This window comes from Panthera onca, chromosome D1 (assembly GCF_046562875.1).
Source record: "Panthera onca isolate mPanOnc1 chromosome D1, mPanOnc1 haplotype 2, whole genome shotgun sequence".
NCBI lineage: Eukaryota > Metazoa > Chordata > Mammalia > Carnivora > Felidae > Panthera > Panthera onca.
This window is the reverse complement of record NC_138348.1, coordinates 44,497,781-44,520,822: the sequence shown is the minus strand read 5'-3', so window position 1 is coordinate 44,520,822 and position 23,042 is coordinate 44,497,781. Positions and strand designations below refer to the sequence as shown.

Genomic DNA, 23,042 nt, shown 5'->3' with positions numbered 1-23,042 from the left:
AAGCGAAACTGTAACCAAGGTCTCCTGACAAGCACTGTTCTTCCTATTCTACCATATGGTGGGATGAGGAAACACTGCCAGTTTTAGTACAGAAATATTCTAATGTCAGCCCAGTTCTTATAATATTTACATTCTCCTTTCAAAACATAAAGGCTAGCACAGAGTTTTACAAGTCTTTTTTTTTTAAACATAGAACCTCTTGTTCAAATAAAACCTTACCCTAAACAGTAAATAATACAGACAATGCTGTATGCAGCTCAATGCAAGGGAGAGGGATGCCCCTAATTTCCCACAGCCTCTAAGCCTTAATTATAGAGGTAATTAAGACATATTTTTCAATGTTCTTTAACCCTGACGCTACTAACTAAAAACATGAAAGAAAGCAAACCACCACACAAAAGTCAGATTTACTGAAGTAAATACCACCATTTAAGTAGTTTTTTTCTAAAGTAAGACATACCTCCCCCAGGGACCTGCGGACTTCAGTCATCACACTCTGAATGTCTTCCTTGGTACTACAGTATTCTCCCAGGATCCATAATGCTCCTCTGTAAATCCTAACGGAAGAACACAGTTCTTGAAGCAGAGATTGTTCTCTGTGAATTTAAGCTCAAGGAAAACAACAAGATTCTGCAGTTCCAAGGGTATATGGATGAAATTTTAAGAAAGAATGTAATAAAGGCACTAAGTTTCTTTGATTCTCTCCAGAAATCACAAGGATTAAAAAGAAAATAAGTGTTCTCACCCATTATTATTACAACTATTCTAAAACTGGTAAACTCATTAGTAAAAATAAAACACCAAAATGTTTCCCAGAAAGGTGTTATCCTCCATTTAGGACAGAGTTAAGGTAAATTTTATTTTAATCACTTACTACTATAAAAACTGTATTACTTTGATGTAAAAAGTAATTCACTTTTTATTACAGCCACTGAAAAGAATAGACAAGATGCTGAACAGAACTATTAGGAAGGAGTGCAAAGGATTGGTAATACAAAAAACCCAGGGGCGCCTGGGTGGCGCAGTCGGTTAAGCGTCCGACTTCAGCCAGGTCACGATCTCGCGGTCCGTGAGTTCGAGCCCCGCGTCAGGCTCTGGGCTGATGGCTCGGAGCCTGGAGCCTGTTTCCGATTCTGTGTCTCCCTCTCTCTCTGCCCCTCCCCCGTTCATGCTCTGTCTCTCTCTGTCCCAAAAATAAATACAAAACGTTGAAAAAAAAAAAAAAAAAAAAAAAATTAAAAAAAAAAAAAAAACCCAAAAACAGAAGGAAAGCAACAATTCTCTAATTAAAAATGTTAAACTGAATAGAATCTTCAGTCACCTTTTCCCTAAGATTTTCATTAAATTTATTCAAAAAAATTTTAGAAACTAAAGCTCTAAGAGATGATGGCCACTGAAGGCATAACTTAGGTATACTTGTTTTCTCACAAAGGAAGCAAATCTTTCTCACTTCCACAAATATCAATTCATTGTCATATCATAAAAACAATTTTGCAAAACAAAAAAACAAAACAAACAAAAACAATTTTCCAATGGTCCTTTCTTTTCTATCCAGGCAGATATAATGGAAGTGTATTACACTCCACCTGTCAGATGCTTTGAATGAAGCAAAGTTTGGATGCAATAGTCCTTTCTCATTAGCAAAAGCTATTTTAAGGGAAATGCATGACGTCAGATTTGGGCTGCATTTTCAATCCCTCATTTTAGTAAATGCTAATGGGGGATATAAATACTGATACCCAAAAAGTGATACCCTTTAAAAATATGTTCCTTCGCTACTTTAGGATACACCATGTTTTAGAGGAAATACGGATAGAGAAACCTAGGTCAATCATACCTACAAAAACAAATTCTGCCCATAGGTTGCTGATTTAGAGAGAGTAAGGTAAGGTGATGTTTACTATGACACTTATGTTGGTTTTAGTGTTTTGATTCATTTCTTCTCTCTTGTATTTTCTACCAAATGACCCTTTAAAGATAGAAACGGTAAAATGCTTGCTTGACCTTACATTTAAACAGATGTTAAACCTACTTGACAGATTTAATAGCATGAAAGACTTCAAGCATCTTCTCAACAATAAGCATTCTCAGGTTATCAAAGCGCTGAATAGCTTCACGGACAAACTCCAAGACATCAGCGGCTGCTGCTTCATTATTGTCACTGAGAAATTCCATTAACTGAAAGGAAAAAAAGAAAAATAGGTAAGTTATACAATTTTCAGAAAGAAAATTATCTAAGTTTTAAGAAGTAAACAAATTCACAAGAAACATAATTAATGATTTTCAAAGATGTAACAAAATGTTGAGAGACAAGTACTGTTATATAAACAAAGTCACAATGTCTTTTCTGGTTTTTGTGCAGCCAAGTTTACTACAAAAAAACTCACTATAAAACAAAAGCTGGAAATACACAACTCAAAATAAATTAATTGGATACACCTCAGTTGTAACTAAAAGCAAAATCATTTCAGAGGAAATCTGAAGTTCAAAGATAAAATTTCAAATTATAATAACATACTTCATTTATCTGACAGTGACAGAAGCCAAAGATTCTAGGTATATATATTTTTCCTATAACTAAATCCTTCAACTTTTTTTTTGTTTGTTTGTTTGAGAGAGTGAGCAGGGGAGGGGCAGAGAGGGAGAGAGAGAATCCCAAGCACATTTCGCACTGTCAGTGCGGAGCTCAATGCGGGGCTAAAACCCACGAACCAGGAGATCGTGACCTGAGCTGAAATGAAGAGCTGGCCACTTAACTGACTGAGCCACCCAGATTCCCCTAAAGCCTTCAACTTAAAAAAAAAATTTTTTTTAACGTTTTACTTATTTTTGAGAGAGAGAGAGGCGGAGTGTGAGCAGGGGAGGGGCTGAGAGAGAGGGAGACACAGAATTTGAAACAGGCTCCAGGCTCTGAGTGTCAGCACAGAGCCCGACATGGGGCTCAAACTCAAGAACCCTGAGATCATGCCCTGAGCCGAAGTCAGACACTTAACTGACTGAACCACCCAGGTGCCCCTAAATCCTTCAACTTGTAAACAGATAAAACTATTTGAGATAAATACTTATTTGCCCTACTGAGTCACATATACACAGCATAATTTTGCCACAGGTAATTGTAACAAACATCAATTATAATACATGGAAGTACTCATCACTGTGTTTTTCTGTATTTACTTAAAACAAAAAAATGTTTGTTTGTTTGTTTGTTTATTTATTTTTGAGAGAAAGAGAGAGAGAATCCCAAGCAGGCTCCACACTGTCAGTGCAGAGCTCAACAGGGGGCTTGAACTCATGAATTGTTGAGATCATGGCCTGAACTGAAATCAAGAGTCAGCCGCTTAACCGACTGAGCCACCCAGGCACCCCCGTTGTTTAGGTTTTTTTTTTAATTAAAAAAAAAAAAAAATTTTTTTTTTTAATGCTTATTTACTTTTGAGAGAGAGAGAGAGAGACAGAGTGCGAGTGGAGAAGGGGCAGAGAGAGGAGATGCAGAATCTGAAGCAGGCTCCAGGCCCTGAGCTATTAGCACAGAGCCCAACGCAGGGCTCGAAACCACAGACTGTGAGATCATGACCTGAGCCAAAGTCGGACGCTTAACCGACTAAGCCACCCAGGCGCCCTGTTTACGTTTTTGATGTAGATGTAAGAGAAAGAAGTCAGAGTCCTTAACCTTCCAAGCTTAACAGTGAACATCAAGATCCCGTCTGACCACAAGATTTAGTGAATCTACTAGACAGTTCCAGAGTCTAAGTGCTACATAACTCTTTTCATTCTTTTAGAGAATTTCAAAATTAAAGTCACTGGAATTACATACCACAGGAATAACATTTGCAGCCATATCTGGAAATCGGACAGAACAGGAATGCAATGTTCTCACAAGGAGTTGTCTGTATTTGTCAGTATCTTCATGCTCAGACACATTATTTGTTTTAATCACTTCCTTCTTCAGAACAATAACCAGCTAGAGAACCAAATAAAAGTTAACTGGGAATTATACCATGTTTGGCCTGACAGCTTACAACAGTGCTTTCTTTCAGAGTTTTGTTTTACCTCTTCAACATTCCTAGAAGAAACAAGATCCAGTGCTAATTGCAGAGTTTTCTTGCGTACTTCTAAGTCTGGTGTGCTCAATACTCTCAGGATGTCCATAACTAGATCCTGAGAAAGAACAAAAACTCCAGAATTAACACAAATATTAACAGAAAAAAATCTTAACCACACAATAGGGTATCTATCACCACCTTAATTTTTTAATCAATAATACAATCACTAGTGGTAGAAGAACCAGATATCTGGGGTATCCTGATGTAATGCAATATGAAGTATATAATATCACATAGGATGCAAACTACAAACATTTACTCTTTATCAAGCTTTAGATCAAACATATAGTTAACAGGAAATATAGGAATCAGAGAAACAAACTGAATGACACCACTGGAAAGTCATTAAATAAACCCACAAGGAAGAGCATCTTACAGGACAATTGGTCTGGTCTCTTCAACAAGCCCACGTCATGAAAAAAAAAAATAGTGCTCCAACTGAGACATAAGGACATAATCAGGTAAGCCATATGGTCAAGAATTGGACAAGCTAAACAAAAGTACATTTCAGGGACATCTGGGAAAATCTGACTTTGGAGTCGGCATTGGATAATATTAAGAAACTATCAATAATTTCATTAAATGTGATAACATTATTTTTGCTCTGCAGGAAGATGTTATGTTTTAAAGGAATATACTTTAAAATATAGCAAAACTAGGGATACCCGGGGGGCTCAGTCGGTTTAGGCATCTGACTCTTGATTTCTGCTCACATCTTGATCTCACAATTCAGGAGACTGAGCCTGGCATCGGTCTCCACGCTGTCAGGGGCTCTGCCCCTCCTTCCTATTTGCTCATGTGTGCGCTCTCTCTCAAAACAAATAAACTTAAAAACATGTTTAAAATATAGCAAAACTAATTTACACATGATTTTACTTCTTTAAAACTTTATTTAAAAAAATTTCACTGATAAAAAAGTTCTAAAACTCTATTCCTGTGTAACTTTCACTTACATTCACCAGTTGTTAATTCTGTTGCATATGCTTTATCAAACTCTACCCCTAAACATTGTAGTGTACACTTCCAAAGAAGGACAAGGTCTTACATAACCACAGTACAATGATCAAATTCAGAGAACTTAACACTGGGAACAATGATATTAACTAATACACAGTCTATAATGCACATTTCTCCAACTGTCCCAAAAATGTCCTGTAAATTTTTTGTTGTTGCTCTGATCTGGGATAGCATTGGAGTTAGCTGTCATGGGGCTTTACTTTTATAACAATCATTATTCTCACAGATTAAATAGGTATGTTGATAATTCCATAGAATTCAATTATCTTTTTTTTTTTTAAGTTTATTTATTTTGACAGAGAGAGAGCACATGCACACACACAGGGGAAGGGCAGAGAGAGAATCCCAAGCAGGCTTCACAGTTTCAGTGCAGAGCCCAAAGCAGGGCTCAAACTCACGAGTTGTGAGATCATGACCTGAGCCAAAATCAAGAGTCAGATCCTCAACCAACTGAGCCACCCATGTGCCCCCAATTCAATTACCTTTTATTTTCAATCAATTGGAATAATTATTTTTCACAAACTGTCAATTATATCCAAATTAAAATGCGTGTATTTCTATTACTAAGAATATCCAATGCAGTACAAATAGGATATAAGATAACATTAATTCATTTTAGAAAAAAATTTTTTATGGCAAAGACAATACCCCAAAAGACTATGGTGATTCAAAAGTTACATCTTAGTTGACCAAAATTTAAACTGCCCAGTCTCCAAGAATTTATGTTACTACACTTGATCTTAGCCAAAAGGCCAAGGAGCGATTCAAGAATTTATGTTAACCAAGACAGCAAGGCTTAAGTATTATCTCAATTTGAAAAAGATTTTATCTAGGATTTTTCTCTTCCAGATAATGTTTACCTGTAGTACTCGTTCATGAGCAGGATGCTCTTTTAACTCTATCAATCGATCCAGAACTATGAGCTTTACATTGTTGTCACTTTCCTTAATAATTAAATCAATGTAGCACTGAGCAGCAGCCTATATAAAAAAAGAAACATGTTTTAAGCACACACCCATCTTAAACACAGAATTTGAAGATAAGGAAAAAAAGCCCCTAGGAAGCCAATATATTCACTACTACTGTACTAAAACTTTATGTATTTTCCCCAAAGGAATATGTCCCTCTATTTCCTAAATTCTAACAAATTTCATTATTTTCAAGTTTAAAAAAGTTAAGAAGCATCACAAATTAAAATAATGAAAAGGGGCTGCTGCTATAGGTAGAAATACCAACAGTCAAAAATTAAGAGTCGAAACTAAGGAAAAGGTAGAAAAAAGCAGACAGAGTATTCCCTAAAATATAGCTATTGAGTATCTTTTAGTTTAGGTGTAAAGTCTAACACACCTGCATTACAGTACAGAAAAATTAAGACCATAAAAATGACCCTGACTCATTAAAAGCAGAGGACAAAGGAACAACCTGAAAGAGCTCCCAATGACCAAAGCTGGAATAACATGACCAATAAAATTAAATAATAATGACTACAATATACAGAATGAAATAGCCATACAAATATGAAGAGAGAAAGAAAGGGGGAGGGAGGAAAAAGTACAGCTCCTCCTTGCAGAACTCCAATTATTAAATGTAGAATGAGGAAAATAGAAAACCACCATTAAAATATCACATTAACAACTGCTGTACAGGGGAGCCTGGGTGGCTCAGTCGGTTAAGCATCCAACTACTTATTTCGGCCCAGGTCATGATCTCATGGTTCGTGGGTTGAAGTCCCACATCAGACTCTGTGCTGGCAGTGCAGAGCCTGCTTAGGATTCTGTCCCTCTCTCTCTGACCCTCCTCCATGCGCTCTCTCTCAAAATAAACATTAAAAAAAAAATTGCTGTACAGAAATGCTAAAATTATTTGGTTTAAGTCTGAGCAGAAATAGGATATTTCAAAGTATCTTCCCATGTTATTTATGGATTACAGTTTTTTTTTAATGTTTTATTATTTGAGAGAGACACACACACAAAGTGTGAGTGGGGGAGGGGGAGGGGCAGAGAGAGAGAGAGAGAGAGAGAGAGAGAGAGAGAATCCAAAGTAGGCTCCAGGCTTTGAGTTGTCAGCACAGAGCCTGACATGGGGCTCAAACTCACAAGCTGTGAGATCATGACCTGAGCTGAAGTCAGACACTCAACTGACTGAGCCACCCAGCAGCCCCTCATGTTATTTACTGATAACAAAAGAAGAAATCATAACTCAACAGTGGAGAAATCTGGCAGACACCATCTTCACTGACTGATCAAGGTTAACACCACTAATAATACCTTAATATTACATACTCCTTGATCTAATACACTGAGAAAAGTGCATCACTTCCACAGTATTCTTCCCCAAAACGCATAACCTCAATCTAACTATAAGAAAACATCAAATTGAGACAGACATTTTACAAAGTGACCCACCCACTACTCTTCAAGTGTCAAGGTCATGAAAAACAAGAAAAGGCTTGAGAAAGTGTCACTGATTAGAGGAGACTAACACATGACAACTATATGTAATGTGGGATCCTGGATTGAATCCTGGTACCAAAAAAGGACATTTTTGTGGGGAAAACTGGTGGAATTCAAATAATGTCTACAGTTTAGTTAACAATATTACTGTTCCAATGGGAATTTCTTAATTTTGACAATTATACAATTGCTATCCAAGACACGGACATTATGGGAAGCTGGTGAAGGGTGAACTTTGTCCTACTTTTACATCTTTTGTTGTTTCGTTGTTCTGTAAGTCTAAAATTATTTCAAAATAGAGTTAAAAAATTTTTTTTAAATTTTTTTGTTTACATTTATTTATTTTTGAGAGACAGAGACAGTGTAAGCAGGGGAGGGGCAGAGAGAGAGAGAGAGAGAGGGAGACAGAATCAGAAGCAGGCTCCAGGCTCCGAGCTGTCAACACAGAGCCCGATGCAGGGCTTGAATCCACGAACCATGAGATCATGACCTGAGCCGAAGTCAGACGCTTAATCAACTGAGCCACCCAGGTGTCCCAGAAAATTTTTTCTTCTAAGTATTGGCAGCTAAAGGAATCAAGTCTCCTATTTATACAAGCTGGCTTTATAGAACAATTCATTCTCTGAATATATTAGAGGTTCATCGTGCAGTCTTGATACAGTAAATTAAAGAGAAAACTTAATACTCCATTATTGAAAATATGTACTCTTTTTAGGATCCATCATGTAGAATCTAAAATTCATTTCCCAGATCTAGGTTTTAATGTAATTAAAGTATGGAGAGTGATCTTAAAATCTTCATCATTCTCCAGAAACCAGAAATATTAGTATTCTCTGTCACTCTTTCTCCCCACATATATATATGAAAGCAGGAAGGAAGAAAACAACATTGGGGTATGTAAGGAATCTATTAAGTTCACAACATTTATAAATTGTTGTCTCTGTGCCATGTAATCACATAGTAAACTGCAATGCCACTAAATCATAGTGCTAAGACAGCATACGTATCATCAAACTGGCACCAAAAGAAATAAGCAGTACCTTGATTGCAGTGGGCGCACTAGAAAGTGTCACTAACGTTCCAGCGGCTTCATATTTTACAGCAGGGCTAGATGACTGTAGTAAGTTATAGATGCAGCGAATGAAACGAGCCCTTTCTGATGGATTAGCATGACAGACCTGGAGAAGGAAACATTTAGGTTTCAATGGACTTCAGGGATACTTGCTTTCAAACAGATTTTTTATAGGTGTCAGCTTATGGGATGCTACTTCTTATCATCTGAAAGCTAAGAATAGTCTTATAAGGGCATCTGAAGATGTCAGCCAACATGAGATGAGACACTGTGGCTGGTAATTTCAGAAATAAATAGGTTTTACTTTGGATAATTGTTATAGCTACTCATTCATTTATTCATTCAGTCATAAATACTCTCACAAAAGGTTTTCAAATGGTTTATAATAAAAGATATGCGTACTATACACAAATGAAATAGAAAAAGAAGATGTAGAGTAACAAAATCAAGGACAAATTATTAACCAAGTGATATTAAATTTGACTCTAAATTTTTATTCCAGATGTAATACCAAAAAGGAAAACATAACGGATATCAATCTCAATAGCTAATAAAAGGAAAATATCTGTTCTTAAAGCAAGAAAGATAACCCCCTTTTTAAGTACTACTACTTCTTATTGGGAACTATATTCCATACTGTGGAGACAACTAATTTTCTATATTGTCCTAAATATATTTTAATACCTTTACCTATAAAGCAAATATTTTCTTTTTTGATGTTGGTATTTCTGTCAGATTTTCCTAACATATGTACAGTCAAATCTCTCTCATTCAGGCAAGACTCAGAAACTATTCCCTTTTACTATAACCTGGACTCTGTTAGACAAAGAAGTCTCTGAATAGCAGAGAACTGCTATTTTTGAGAACCTAAGTGGCATCTCTAAACCATAAAATGAATTAATCAGGAACTATAGTAAAACCTTGGATTGCAAGTAACTTGTTCTGCAAGATGAGCAAACATTTCTAATAAATTTTAACTTGATAAACGAGCGAAGTCTTGCTATATGAGTAGTACGTGACACCAAATGTCACATGATCATAATTGAGCCAATGGTTCTCTCTCTCTCTCTCGATGATGGATTGTGAGTGATCATCTTCCATGCTCGGATGCATCTCAGGCCACAGTGTTTGGCAGAAATCAGTGATTTTTCAGAATGTTGGAAGGTGCCCACAACTGGCACTAGTGTATTTTTTGTCACTTCAAAGCACCTACGAACAGACCTTTGCTTTTCCATACAAGAGTAAGCTTAGGAATACTTTGCTTCATTCTAGGTCAGGCTGCCTGCAGATACAGACCCTTTCCTTTGTTGCCTTATTGGAAGTTACATTAAATACACTATATGACAAGAGTTTATTAATACTATACTGTAGTCAACATCCCTGCGAGCATATACAATGGGCCCCATGCAGAAAAAGGTTGAAAAGAAAGGCGGTAAGGAGATGATTACAGTGGAAGTTAAGAAGGAAATCATCGAGAAGTACGAATGAGGTATACAAGTAGCCAAACCTGCAAGATTTTATAAGAAGGCTACATCTGCATCTCCTCTGACAAGAGGAAGAGAAAAAGGCAGAGGAATACCTCACTTCAAAAGAGATTAGGGAGATGTGTACAATGTGGGAAACAGTGCAAAATTTTATAGAAAAGCCCCACCCAAATAAGGCTATAGCAGTGTGAGTGATGAATCTGTTTAATGATAATGCAATGTCACATTTCCGCAAAATCCTCAAAAGGAGGCAAAAGCAAGTGTCACTGGATAGGTTCCTTGTTAAAGTTAAAGTTGCATGAAAAGAAAAAGATTCGATTGAGCCAATAGGTAGCAGTGATTCTGTTAGTGATAGTGAAAGTCATCCTACACAATAACCCTCCTTTCTTGTCTCCCTGACACTAGCCATGGAGATTTTCAAAGGTAATGCACGTTAATTGATTTTTCTTTATATTTTGTATTTTCTTCATTACTTTGTATTATGTTACAGTACTATAATCATTTTTATATAAATATTTTTGGGTTGTGGAATGAACCATCTGAGTTTCCATTATTTTTTATGGGGAATTCACTTTGATATACAAGTGCTTTGGATTACAAGCATGTTTCTGAAATGAATTATGTTCACAAACCAAGGTTTTACTGTATATATTTACAGCTCTGGTTTCAACTTAAATGCCAGCTCCAAATGACTGGTACCCCGTATGGAAAGGGGCTCTTTTCTTTCAGAATCAAAGACAGCTGTAACCAGCAGTGTCTGCTCTAGGTACTTTGTTAGTGTCATCCTATTTAGCAAAGTCATTCCTGATGTATATTTTTGTTGTCCTCCAATGAATGGTATCAATAGCAAAACTGGATGCTATTACATCTTTTATCAGGATATTAAGATGCAATCAATTCTTTCTAAGGCTCTATCAAATTTAACTGTTTCCAATAAAGCACTTCATTTTAAAACCCAAATCTCTTACCTAGTTTTAATGGCCTACAATGTCATATTGACATATTTAAAGTCTCTCTATTCTCTTTTACAAACAAGGAACACGGTAAGTATTTAAAGCTTTTCTGGTTTGTTTTTAGATGTCCAAAGTAGCCTGGTGTGTACTCAAGAAAAGACCTGAATTTTATTCCAAAGCCTGATTCACAATCTATTCAGTTACAGAACAGTGCACAATGATTTCTCTGCAGCTGTATTGGGTCAAGCCATGAGTTTTTAATAGAATTCTTTACGGAAGTTTAGAAAAACAGGAAGTGCTTGGAAAACAAAATAAACCAAAGGGAAAAGAAAAAAAAAAAAATACTTTCACAGGCAATGCTATAAAATATTTCTACTACTAAAACATTATCCCAGCAAATAAGCACCATTCCAGAAAGAGATGATTTAACCTTGTCTTAAACTCCTGAAGTTTATTTTACCCCTTATAGATCAGTCTTACCTTGTAAATTAGTTCAACAATAACCAACTGAAGAATGTCTCCAAATGTCTGAACTTGATCAATGCAAGTACTTAGGTAATCCAAAGCTCGATCCTAACAAAATAAAAATGTATTTATCAAATTCCACTTCATTCAATAAAAGGACTTAATTGGTGCAACCTTAAACATACACAACTGAATATAAAACAAATGAGGCAAACAGGGCAAAGAAAAATTAAAAGAAGGGGGAAAAAAGGTTAACATAAATATTAAGAAAAATACATTTTCTAGAAATGGGCCACAAATCTGGGGTCTGGATTTTCTAGCACCTAAATGGAAAAGAAAAACCACTATGTGTTATATGACTCAGGGTACCCATACAATCAAAACAAACCAGCTATTTAGGTGCATAGTTATTCCTATTTCTAAGACCTAAAAGAAAAATCTCATTGATTTTCATATACTGAATGTGTGATATAGAAAACTATGACCTCAACAGTATCTCTACAGCAAAAGTATCAGAAAATTTCACCGAACTTTTTCTGATTATGTCCCCCCCACCGGCCCCCATGTAGGTAAAGTGCATAAACACCAAATATACAGGTTAATAAAACCAACACTACAAGAGGACAAAACATCCTGGCCTAAATAAGCAGCTTTCTTATAATCTTGTTCACAAAGATGAAATGACAGCATCTAGGTTCCAGAGAAATGGATAGAGTCCCTATCCTTCAGTCTTCAGGCATATTATTTTCCACATTTTGATAATACTGGATAGCAAATATTCCAAGATTAGATGCCACCAAAGTATGGAGAGTCATTGCCAAGCCACCAGCAGACCCATTCACTTTCAGTACCAGCAGAGCTGGATGTAGAGTTGACACCAACTTATGAAATTTGAAGAGCCTAATAAGGATACACATCTATGCTGAAGGCCACGCTTCTTTCAGGCTCAGGGCGAACCCTATACAAAGCTACTACTTTTCTCTGTTAAGCCATTTTAGAGCTACATCAACAGAAGGAAAAACAGGTTCAAAGCCCCAAAATAGAGTGCCACAAAATAGGACCATAATAATTTCAATCTGGAAAAACTGTCAAGTGGCTATTATTAAATATCTCTCAAATGTTTACTTAAAAAAAAGTATATGTATAAGCAATAGTCGGGAGAGGGGTTAAGAAAAACTATTTTACACAAATCAAGTTCAAAAATCTAAAAAAACCCCCAAAATATACAAACACTTCTACTATAAACAAAATTACTAAAAAATTTGATTAGGACTATGTAGTACTTTTAATTCTCATTGAATTACAGACACAAAAGTATTTTTTAAAAAGTACTTCACCTGATCTGCATGAATTAGCATCATAAATGCATTCCTTTTACAACTTGCATCCTTCTCATTCACCAGAAAATCATGTATCAGTTCAGGGGCATCAGGTATAAGGTGTTCAAAATTCCTTGAAATAAAACAGGTAATATTCATATTTAATAAAAAACTACTGTTATTTTAGTAACTCAAAATTAATCATTATCAAGCTTTATAACACTATCAATTGTCTTACCTTCTGAAACTTTTTTTAAAGTTTTTTTTTTTTTAAGTTTATTTTTATTTATTTTGATAGAGAGAGAGAGAAAGCATGAACAGGGAAGGAGCAGACAGAGTGGGGGAGAGAATCCCAAGTAGGCTCCATGCTGTCAGCATGGAACTCGATCTCATTAAATGAGATCATGACCTGAGCCAAAATCAAGAGTCAGACACTTAACCACGCCACCCCGGTGCCCTGCCTTTAGAACTTTAAATCAATTAAAATTGTGGGTAGGAGGGGCACCTGGGTGGCTCAGCTGGTTAAGTGTCCAACTTCAACTCAGTTCATGATCTCGCGGTCCGTGAGTTCAAGCCCTGCGTTGGGCTCTGGGCTGATGGCTCAGAGCCTGGAGCCTGCTTCCGATTCTGTGTCTCCCTCTCTTTCTGCCCCTCCCCCGTTCATGTTCGGTCTCTGTCTCAAAAGTAAACATTAAAAAAAAAAAATTTAAAAAAAATCGTGGGTAGGAATCACAAACTTACATTTTCATCTATTAAATTATCAAATTATACGTTTTCTAGTTCAATAAAGAAAAAGGTGACTTATTCCACATGCTATCTATCACCTGAGTATCTCTAATAGTTGTCTTTCATATACTTCAGGAATATAACATCAATGCTCATAATGACCATCTCAAGGTACTAAAAGATTCTTCATTAAGAATTATCAGGGGCGCCCAGGTGGCTCAGTTGGTTAAGCGTCCGACTTTGGCTCAGGTCATGATCTCACAGTTCATGGGTTCAAGCCCCGCGTCAGGCTCTGGGCTGACCGCTCAGAGCCTGGAGCCTGTTTCAGATTCTGTGTCTCCCTCTCTCTCTGCCCCTTCCCTGCTCATGCTCTGTCTCTCTCGGTCTCAAAAATAAATAAACATTAAAAAAAATTAAAAAAAAAAAAAAATTATCAGAGGGGTGTCTGGGTGGCTCAGTTGGTTAAGCGTCCAACTCCTGACTTCAGCTCAAGGCACAATCTCGTGAGTTTGAGCCCCATGTCAGACTCTGTGTTGACAGTATGGAGCCTGAATAGGATTCTCTCGCTGTCTCTCTGCCCCTCCCCTGCTTGCTCACTCACACTCTCTCTCAAAAGAAATAAATAAACTTAAATTATCAGAAAAAAAAATAGTACCTTGAATTTTATTAATTATGCACTATATTTATTTACTTACTAACTTCCTATTCTGGAAATTAAGTACTTGCAGTATATAGAATAATGAATACTAGCTTAAAAACCATCACCTATGGGAATGCAAGCTGGCGCAGCCACTCTGGAAAACAGTATGAAGATCCCTCAAAAAAATAAAAACAGAACTACTCTACGACCCAGCAATTGCACTACTAGGCATTTATCCACGGGATACAGGTGTGCTGTTTCGAAGGGACACATGCACCCCCATGTTTATAGGAGCACTATCAACAACAACTAAAGTATGGAAAGAGCCCAAATATCCATCGATGTTTGAATGGATAAAAAAGATGTGGTATACATATACAATGGAGTATTACTCGGCAATCAAAAAGAATGAAATCCTGCCATTTGCAACTACGTGGATGGAACTGGAGGGTATTATGCCAAGTGAAATTAGAGAAAGACAAAAATTATATGACTTCACTCATATGAGGACTTTAAGAGACAAAACAGATGAACATAAGGGAAGGGAAACAAAAATAATATAAAGACAGGGAGAAGAACAAAACAGAAGAGACTCATAAATATGGAGAACAAATTGAGGGTTACTGGAGGGGTTGTGGGAGGGGGGATGGGCTAAATGGGTAAGGGGCACTAAGGAATCTACTCCTGAAATCATTGTTGCACTATATGCTAACTAATTTGGATATAAATTTTAAAAAATTAAAAAAAAAAATCACCTAACAATTGTTAATTTATAATCATTTTTGTTTCACTTACACCTCTGCCCACTTCTCCTCCCATATTATTTTGAAGCAAATCTCAGACCACTTATCATTTTTCTGTAAATATATCAGCATATTATAATTAAGGATTCTTTTAAAAAAAGTAATCATAATACCATTATCATACCTTAAACCGAAAATTCCTTAATATCATCATATACAGTGTTCAAATTTCCAACTGTCTTATAAATTTACTAATTTCTGTGTGTGCAATCTGGTTTAAATTCTGATATTTGTGTAGTCTGTATGGTAACTTACAAAGAACTCTACATTATTAACCAGAATACCACTTCCCTAACAGATAACAAAATCTCATGTAATAATAAGAGAACTGTGAAATTACCTAACAATCAACTCCTAAAGTACAAAGACATTTATAAAAATCACATCCTACTTCTAAATGGATTGACACCAGTGATTGTAAAAACCAAGCATTCTAGCCTTATCTAACTGGTTCTCTGAATCATTTTTAAAGTCCAAAATCTTCAGCTTTCCAAGAACAGGAGTCAGTTGAGAACTGCAACCTTTCTCATTAAAAAATTCCCTCCTTATGCCTCTAAGGGTAAAAAGACAAGAACCACATTCCACATAAAGAGAATTCAAAAACAGGGTCAAAAAACTCGAAACCTACAGGGTTAACTTGACCTAACAGGTTAACTGGTCAAAACCAGTTAATAAATTAATTAAGCGCACTGAAGTTACTACAGTTAAGAATGACAGGCACTGTAAACTAGAGAGTGTACAACTTATTTAAAGGGAGCTACTGTCATTCAATATCAGCATATTGTTGTCAGACAGAAACTAGGACCCAGTGTTGTCAGATCTTTTCAATGATGACAATATAATGATATTAAGAAAAAAATACTGTTCAAGCCAAACCAAACATTACCTGTAAAAGACATATGACTTCCAAGTAACTGCTTTGGAACCTCCAGGCTAAAAGACTAAACAATCCTCACAAAACTAAGCCGCAGGTATACCTTTACTTACCTATAGATAGTATAGATGGCCAAAACAGCATTTCTTCTAACATAGCTGTGTCGATGCTCCAAACAAGCACGGATAGCTGGCATTAAAGGTTCTAGCAATTCTGCTTCTTTCAATTTGCAAAGAAAACGAAGAGTAGATCCTCGAATAAATTCATTAGGATGCTGAAGATCCTGATAAAATTTAAATATGAAATATTGAGTTCCAGCATTTTACAAAACACACAATTTTTAAGTGTAAAATTTTCCTATGTAAAAAATAAGAAAGTAGGTTTGAGGAAAAAGATCTAGATTACACATTTCCTTTAGATTCCTGTCTAATCAATTTTTCTCTTTTAAAGTTTATTTATTTATTTTTGAGAGAAAGAGAGAGAGAGAGAGAGAGAGAGAGAGAGAGAACACACACATGTGCAAGGGAAATGTTGAGAGTGGATCCCAAGGAGGCTCTGCTCTGATAGCTGACATGAACTGTGAGATCATGACCTCAGCCGAAATCAAGAGTCGGACACTTAACCCACTGAGCCACCCAGGTGACCCTGTCAAATCAATTTTTACTTATCATAGCAATGTCTCATATTCTATGTGTCACTATTTTTTATTAAGAACACATAAAAATGTATGGAAAATGTCCAAAGAAATTAACAAAACTTTTTACAGTAACTTACAACTTCAGTTCCAAATATCAGTAACTTCTATCTTACCCAAGATCCAATTTTAAAAATTAAAACTAAGCCCATTCCACCAATTTTACAATCAAAAATCAAAGCAATAATCAGAAATAACCATGGTTTGGTTTACCTTTCTGTATGCATCACAAACAAGGATCATTTCATGTAAAAGTCTTCCATCTGGAGTTGTTTTAGGAACAATTTCCCAAAATACTAGAAGTAATTTTTTGATGGTATGATCCTGAAGAGGTAGTACGAAACGAATGATGGTCATCAGAAGCCCAGGAAGCTTTTCACCATTCAGAATCATAATGATCACTTTCTTCAAAGCTTCAGTCTTTGACTTCACATCTCCTTTTTCTGATTAAAGAGAAAAAAACCACACATTTCAAAGGAAAATTCCTCAGATAATTTTACAATTAACAAAAGAAAACGTTTTCTCACTTTATTAGCAGTAATGGCAATAAAGGTAATGTAATAGAGTGGCAAGGGCTCCCCACCTATCTCTGCCACAAATAAGCTGAATGACTTTACACAAGTCATTTATTTCCAAACCTCATACTTCACATATAACATGAAGGCACTGGATTAGATCTCTGGTCCCTAACCCATGGAATTACTGCAGAAGCCATGGATCTACAGGTATACCAAACAATGCATTTCTCAAACACATATGTAGCTATTTTTCAAAGTGTAAATAGATGTTAAGATAAGTGCTTCTGAATTCAAAGTGGCTTTTAGTGTGTATTTCCTCAATCAAAGTTACAACCACTATCATGAGGGGAAGGAGGAGGAAGATCAGTGGCAGTTTTTTCAACATTAGATCTTCAAACTCAAAAGGCTGGGAACTAATACACTAGATTAATTCAAAAATCCCATCATATTTCTACAGACTATAAAACTTCAGGATCTTAAGAAATCACCTTAGAAACTGGAAGAAAATTACAATGTACTAGAGGAAAAGCCACTATTTAGAATTAAGGATGACACGTTTAAGAAATAAGTTTATTGTCCTTACTTAGCGTAAAACAATTTATACTATAAACTATTTTATGCAAAACAACCTATAATTTCATATCATTATCACTGCAAATTGAAGAATTTAGGGTAAAAATCTCTTGTATCTCAAATTTGAGGGCAGGAATGTAAGAGGCAAGTACACCAATACAACTGTTTAGATCACAGAAATAAATTACCTAGGAGATGGAACAACAAAGAGGGATGACAGAAGTTTTTAATAATTTCAAGGAGTTATCATGAGGAACAGAATAAAACTAGAAATATAGTTCCAGCAGTTAGAGCTCAGTGGCTATCAAATCAAGAGTTTCTTGTGGTTGCCAAAGAGACAAGAGACTGTGAATGACCAGCTGGTAGAGTTACAGAAAAAATTTAAGCTTTGGAAGAATCATAGCAGGTAAATCAAAATTTCTCTCTAGCCCCCTAAGGCTATTTATCTATTACTAGCTTGGTATGATATTTTTACATGTTGCAAAATAGAGAATATCTTCAAATATTTGGACTAAATCACAGTAAAGGTTCTTGCCAAATTTATCCATCTCACAAGTGTCAACATTTTTGTTAAAAACAAACAAAACAAAAAAAACATTTTTGTTTAAAACAGACCAATTTCAAATAAATAAACGTTAAAAAAAATTAAAAAAAATAAACGTTAAAAAAAAATTTTTTTAAATAAAATAAAAAAGGGGCGCCTGGGTGGCTCAGTCGGTTGAGCAGCCGGCTTCGGCTCAGGTCATGATCTCACAGTCCGTGAGTTCGAACCCCGTGTCGGGCTCTGTGCTGACAGCTTAGAGCCTGGAGCCTGTTTCAGATTCTGTGTCTCCCTCTCTCTGACCCTCCCCCGTTCATGCTCTGTCTCTCTCTGTCTCAAAAATAAATAAACGTTAAAAAAAAAATTTTTTTTTAAAACAGACCAATTTCTCATGCATCTCTCCCTGCTTCAGAGTATTATCCTGCCACATATGAAAAACCTGGTATGTGCCACATCAACTCAAGAAACCGAAAAATGATGAAGTATCAATCTGTGCAAATCTTCAGTTTTTAAGTCTGTGAGGATGACAAAAACAAAGCATCAGGAGAGGTGACAGAAGCTGAGAGCAAAAACTATGATAAGATGACAGACCGGGCAAAATTTTAAGTAGCTAAAGTTGGATTTGTGAGCCTAAACAGGTCTTATCTCTGTCCGGAAGCTTCCTGAATATAAAAAAAAAAAGAAAAGTTTTTTTTCCCTAATCTGTTTGATAACATAAAGGACACAAAGTCCAAAAGGCATAAAACTGTATCATTATAATGCTGATGTCTTTTGTTCCAGTTTTTTTTTTTACTACTTTTCCCAAATTAGCAAATTCTAAAAGTTTAGCAGAAACTTTTAACTGGTAACTAAATAGAAAACCTGTAAAAAATCTACAATCATTTATATTTCCAGCCCTCTTAACCCCAATTTCCACTTATTCCAACAATTCAAAGTGAGGTAAAGGATACTTTTTTTCCTATATCTTCAAAATTTTCAGAACTTCTTGTCCTTTATGGCACTACTAACAAATAAACCAAAATAAACCAAGTACTTCCTACTCCGGGTAATGTAAAGTCATCAGAACTCATATCGATTGACTAATAAAAGTATACATAAAATAACTCAATATATCACCAAACAAAAAAGTATTTGTTACTCTAACTGGAAACTATTTCTAAACTTTTTCTCATATCAATTGATATCTTTTGAGATACAGTAAAAAATATATACAGCAGGGGCGGCTGGGTGGCTCAGTTGGTTAAGTGACCAACTCTTGGTTTCTGCTCAGGTCATGATTTCACAGTTTATGGGTTTGAGCCCCATGTTGGGCTCCACACTGAGGAGCCTGCTTGGGATTCTCTGTCTCTCTCAAAATAAATAAATAAACATTAAATATATATATGCACATACACATAAAATTTGAGATTTAAGACTACTTCTTTCTTTCTTGGTAAGGTGAAGGTAATTAAGGCAGCTGCAATTAAAAAAAAGATATTGTTACAATTAAGGACAGATTCTGTTCTTTATCTTCCCATCTATAACCTCAGTATTTTAGGGTCTAAAAGCGAAAACTTTTAAATTTTAAGAAAAAAAATAGTGGGGTGCTTAGGTGGCTCAGTCGATTCAGTGTCTGACTTCGGCTCAGGTCATGATCTCTCTGTCTGTGAGTTCCAGCCCCGCATCAGACTCTGTACTGACAGCTCAGAGCCTGGGGCCTGCTTTGGATTCTCTCTCTCTCTGCCCCTTCCCGTTAGCGCTCACGCGCTCTCTCTTAAAAATAAATAAACCTTAAGAAAAATGTAAAATGGGACACCTGGGTGGCTCAATCAGTTGGGGGTGTCCAACTTCGGCTTGGTCATGATCTCACAGTTTATGAGTTTGAGCCCTGAGTGGGGCTCTGTGCTGACAGCTCAGAGCCTGGAGCCTGCTTGGGATTGGGTCTCCCTTTCTATCTGCCCCTCCCCCACTCATGCTCTGTCTCTCCTCTCTCTAAAATAAACATTAAAAAAAATTTTTTTAAAGAAGAATGTAAAAAAAGTAATGAAAATTTATTAATTTGCATTTCATTCTACTATCTTACATAAACATGAAAAAAAAGGAACTATATGTAGCTTTTGTATATAGGGGTATGGGTTTAAATGCCATAAAGGAGGGTTTCTTTTTCTTTCTCTAAAAATAGATCTCAATAGAAACCTAATGTTAAGTAGCCTAAAATCAGGAGGTATTCAATGCTGCTGATTAAGAGGTGGAATGAAGCAAGTAAAATATTGTCTCCTTTCAAACTGCAAATTATCTTCTAAAAGATATTTCCAAGATTTGAAGCATAATTCTCACTCTATTCTTGGATTAGAGTCACCTGTGTAGGTTAAACTTATTTTCAGTAGTTCAATGAAACAAGAATTATTACTTTGGAATGTGCGTTGCTTTAAAAAAATGTTTCTGACAGAATCACTCACAAAAAGGAGACAGAATATACACTTTTAAAATCCACTTGTTTTCTTTTTGTATAAAATGCTTTAAAAAAGCTTAAACTTTTTTAAACCTCAAAAGCTTGAAAAAGGGTTGACTTCATTTGTTCAATAGGTGGCGAACCCAAAAGAACAAAGTTCTTTTGGTTTTACAAGCTAAGGAATATGAAGTTCAGTGCACAAAGAAACTAAGACATTCAAATACACATTCTCAACCTGTTATCTATAGAAAACTGTCAGCTATACTTGAGCATAATATATTAAGCTACACAAGCCATTATATCTAACAACTAAACTATTATATTTCTTTTGCTTTACTAAGACAAATTGAGATGTTATTTCCAAAAACCAATATTGCAAGCCTAAATGTAACAAGTTTCCATTTTCAGTAAGACCAAAGGTCTATTAAAGAGATCCTAGAAAACAGTATTTAGACAAAATTAAGTATTTCTAATTATAAAGAAACTTGAAAAGGAGCTTTTTATTTTCATTTTTTTCTCCATTTAATTTTCAAAATATTATCAGAGTTTACCTAGATCATTTTTTAAGCTAATTTCAGATGGTGGTTCTGAATCCATGGGCACGTTAATTAAGGTATAGCACACGTTCTCAGCAGCCGTCATGGTTTCGGGATATAATCAAATCTCGATACAAGACTTAAGGATGATAGATGCCAGAAAATCTGGAAAAAGAAATACAAGGCTATCGTTACAAGTAAAAAACCAAAAACACAACCAGTAACTATTGTGATCTTTACTGTCTAAAGTTCATTCCGTTTGGCTAGTGAGTTTAAAGTATTAGAAGAGTGGGATCAATTTATATGTGGTCCCATAAAAATAATGCCTAACAATAAAAAACACGGTCTGCCTCGGTCTAAGGTATATTATCTCCCACCCCACAAACCCGCCCAGGGCTTGAGAATGCTGTACTGCAACACTAAGGCCCACAATACAGTGACAGTCCTCCAGCCCCACCCCACCATTTAACAGAACAATGATTTTTGAACATAACACACAATCTGAACTGCTCAAGAGACCTGCGCACGAGTACTCAGCTAAAAACCTGCAAACATTTCGCGTTCATGGGTGGACGCGACTGCGTGTCCGAGGGTCAATGGGTGCGCTGCACCCCCACCCCTCCTCTTCCTCCTGCAAGGCAGCCCCCCGCCCTGGAATGGTGAGTCCCGGAGCCCGGGAAGAGATCAGACCCCTGGCCAGTACGCAAGGACGGGAAGGGGCGTCTGGCCCAAAGCTTCCCAGCCCCCCGTTCCACTTGGCCAGGCCCGGACGCGAGCGGCCTAGTCGCTCCCCTTCCGCATCTTCCCGCCGGAGAGCCAGTTCCTCCGACTCAGCCCAGCCCAACACGCCTCCGAGATTGGGGGCTTGTAGCCCGCTACCTGGCTCCAAGGGGCGGCAGCTAGGGCAACGGTGGGACCGTCGACTCCGGCTCCAACCCGCAGCAGCAGCCGCCGCTCCGTACAGTCTTCGGCTGACGTGGAAGGGGGTGGGGGTTACGAGGCCAAGCCACCTAGCGCCTACGGCAACTCAGAGAGGACATGCCTTCTCTGTCCTGCGCTTGCGCTCTGCAAGTACGCTGCAAGTTTCCTCCTCTAGTCCACGGTTGTTTTAGACAACGTTGAGGAGAAGCATTAAGCTTTCCCCGCAAGCTAAGCGCCGAATTAAGCGCTGTGGTTATTTAAACGGTACTTAGAAATTGTTTCTTTCAGGAACTGCAACAGGCAGGGGAGGAGGTGCCCGGAAAGAGGAAAATAGGGTTGTGTGGTCCAGGGGGAAAGAGCACCAGACTGGGAGCTGGAAGCCATTTTCTAGTTCACCCACTAACAAAACAGGGAAAGTAACTAATTACTATTTGGGAAAGTCGCCTCATTTCTTCTAATAGGTAACACTAGATTCTATGAAGATCCATTTCAGTTCTTAACGTCTCCTCTCCAGTAGTCTGAATCTCTGCCTCTGCAGTTAGGCTGGGTTTACTGGAACATCAAGGCCACTCTTTATCTCGTAATGGTCCCTTTCACGATCCTTTTTGAGCACCCAAGAAATTAACTTTTTTTTTTCTTAACGTACAATGGGAGATTAACGATTTTAAAGGATTTTTACCTGTCTCCACAAACCTAATTGTTACAGCTACAATCAGCCATGGCACCTTTAGTTTTGCCCATTTGAGGTTCCATGTGCCCCCACGCAGCGTCTTCCCAGCAAAGGTTTTCTGCCCAATTATCATTAAACATTTTTTTTTGAACCCTTGAGCAAAATACTGTGAATACAAAGACATCTGACAGAACTTGCCCTTAATAGGTTCACTTCAGTTAGGAAGACAATACAAATATTGCCTCATGT

The 23,042-nt window shown here is 36.8% G+C and overlaps 1 protein-coding gene across 1 annotated transcript in view; it reads right to left on the bottom strand.

The window, feature by feature from the left end:
* The window catches only part of COPB1 (coat protein complex I subunit beta 1), a 36,406-nt gene extending 14,193 nt beyond the window's left edge, over positions 1-22,213 (bottom strand). Inside the window, exons 1-12 of the mRNA XM_060606077.2 lie at positions 22,082-22,213; positions 21,218-21,367; positions 16,817-17,046; positions 16,023-16,192; positions 12,885-12,999; positions 11,563-11,655; positions 8,614-8,751; positions 5,981-6,100; positions 4,051-4,158; positions 3,815-3,961; positions 2,033-2,178; positions 461-557 (exon numbers count right to left, since the gene is read on the bottom strand). Of these exons, the coding sequence (XP_060462060.1) occupies positions 461-557; positions 2,033-2,178; positions 3,815-3,961; positions 4,051-4,158; positions 5,981-6,100; positions 8,614-8,751; positions 11,563-11,655; positions 12,885-12,999; positions 16,023-16,192; positions 16,817-17,046; positions 21,218-21,308 (1,455 nt within the window). The 5' untranslated portion in view covers positions 21,309-21,367; positions 22,082-22,213. The remainder of the gene's footprint in view (positions 1-460; positions 558-2,032; positions 2,179-3,814; positions 3,962-4,050; positions 4,159-5,980; positions 6,101-8,613; positions 8,752-11,562; positions 11,656-12,884; positions 13,000-16,022; positions 16,193-16,816; positions 17,047-21,217; positions 21,368-22,081) is intronic.
* Positions 22,214-23,042: the final 829 nt, after the last annotated feature.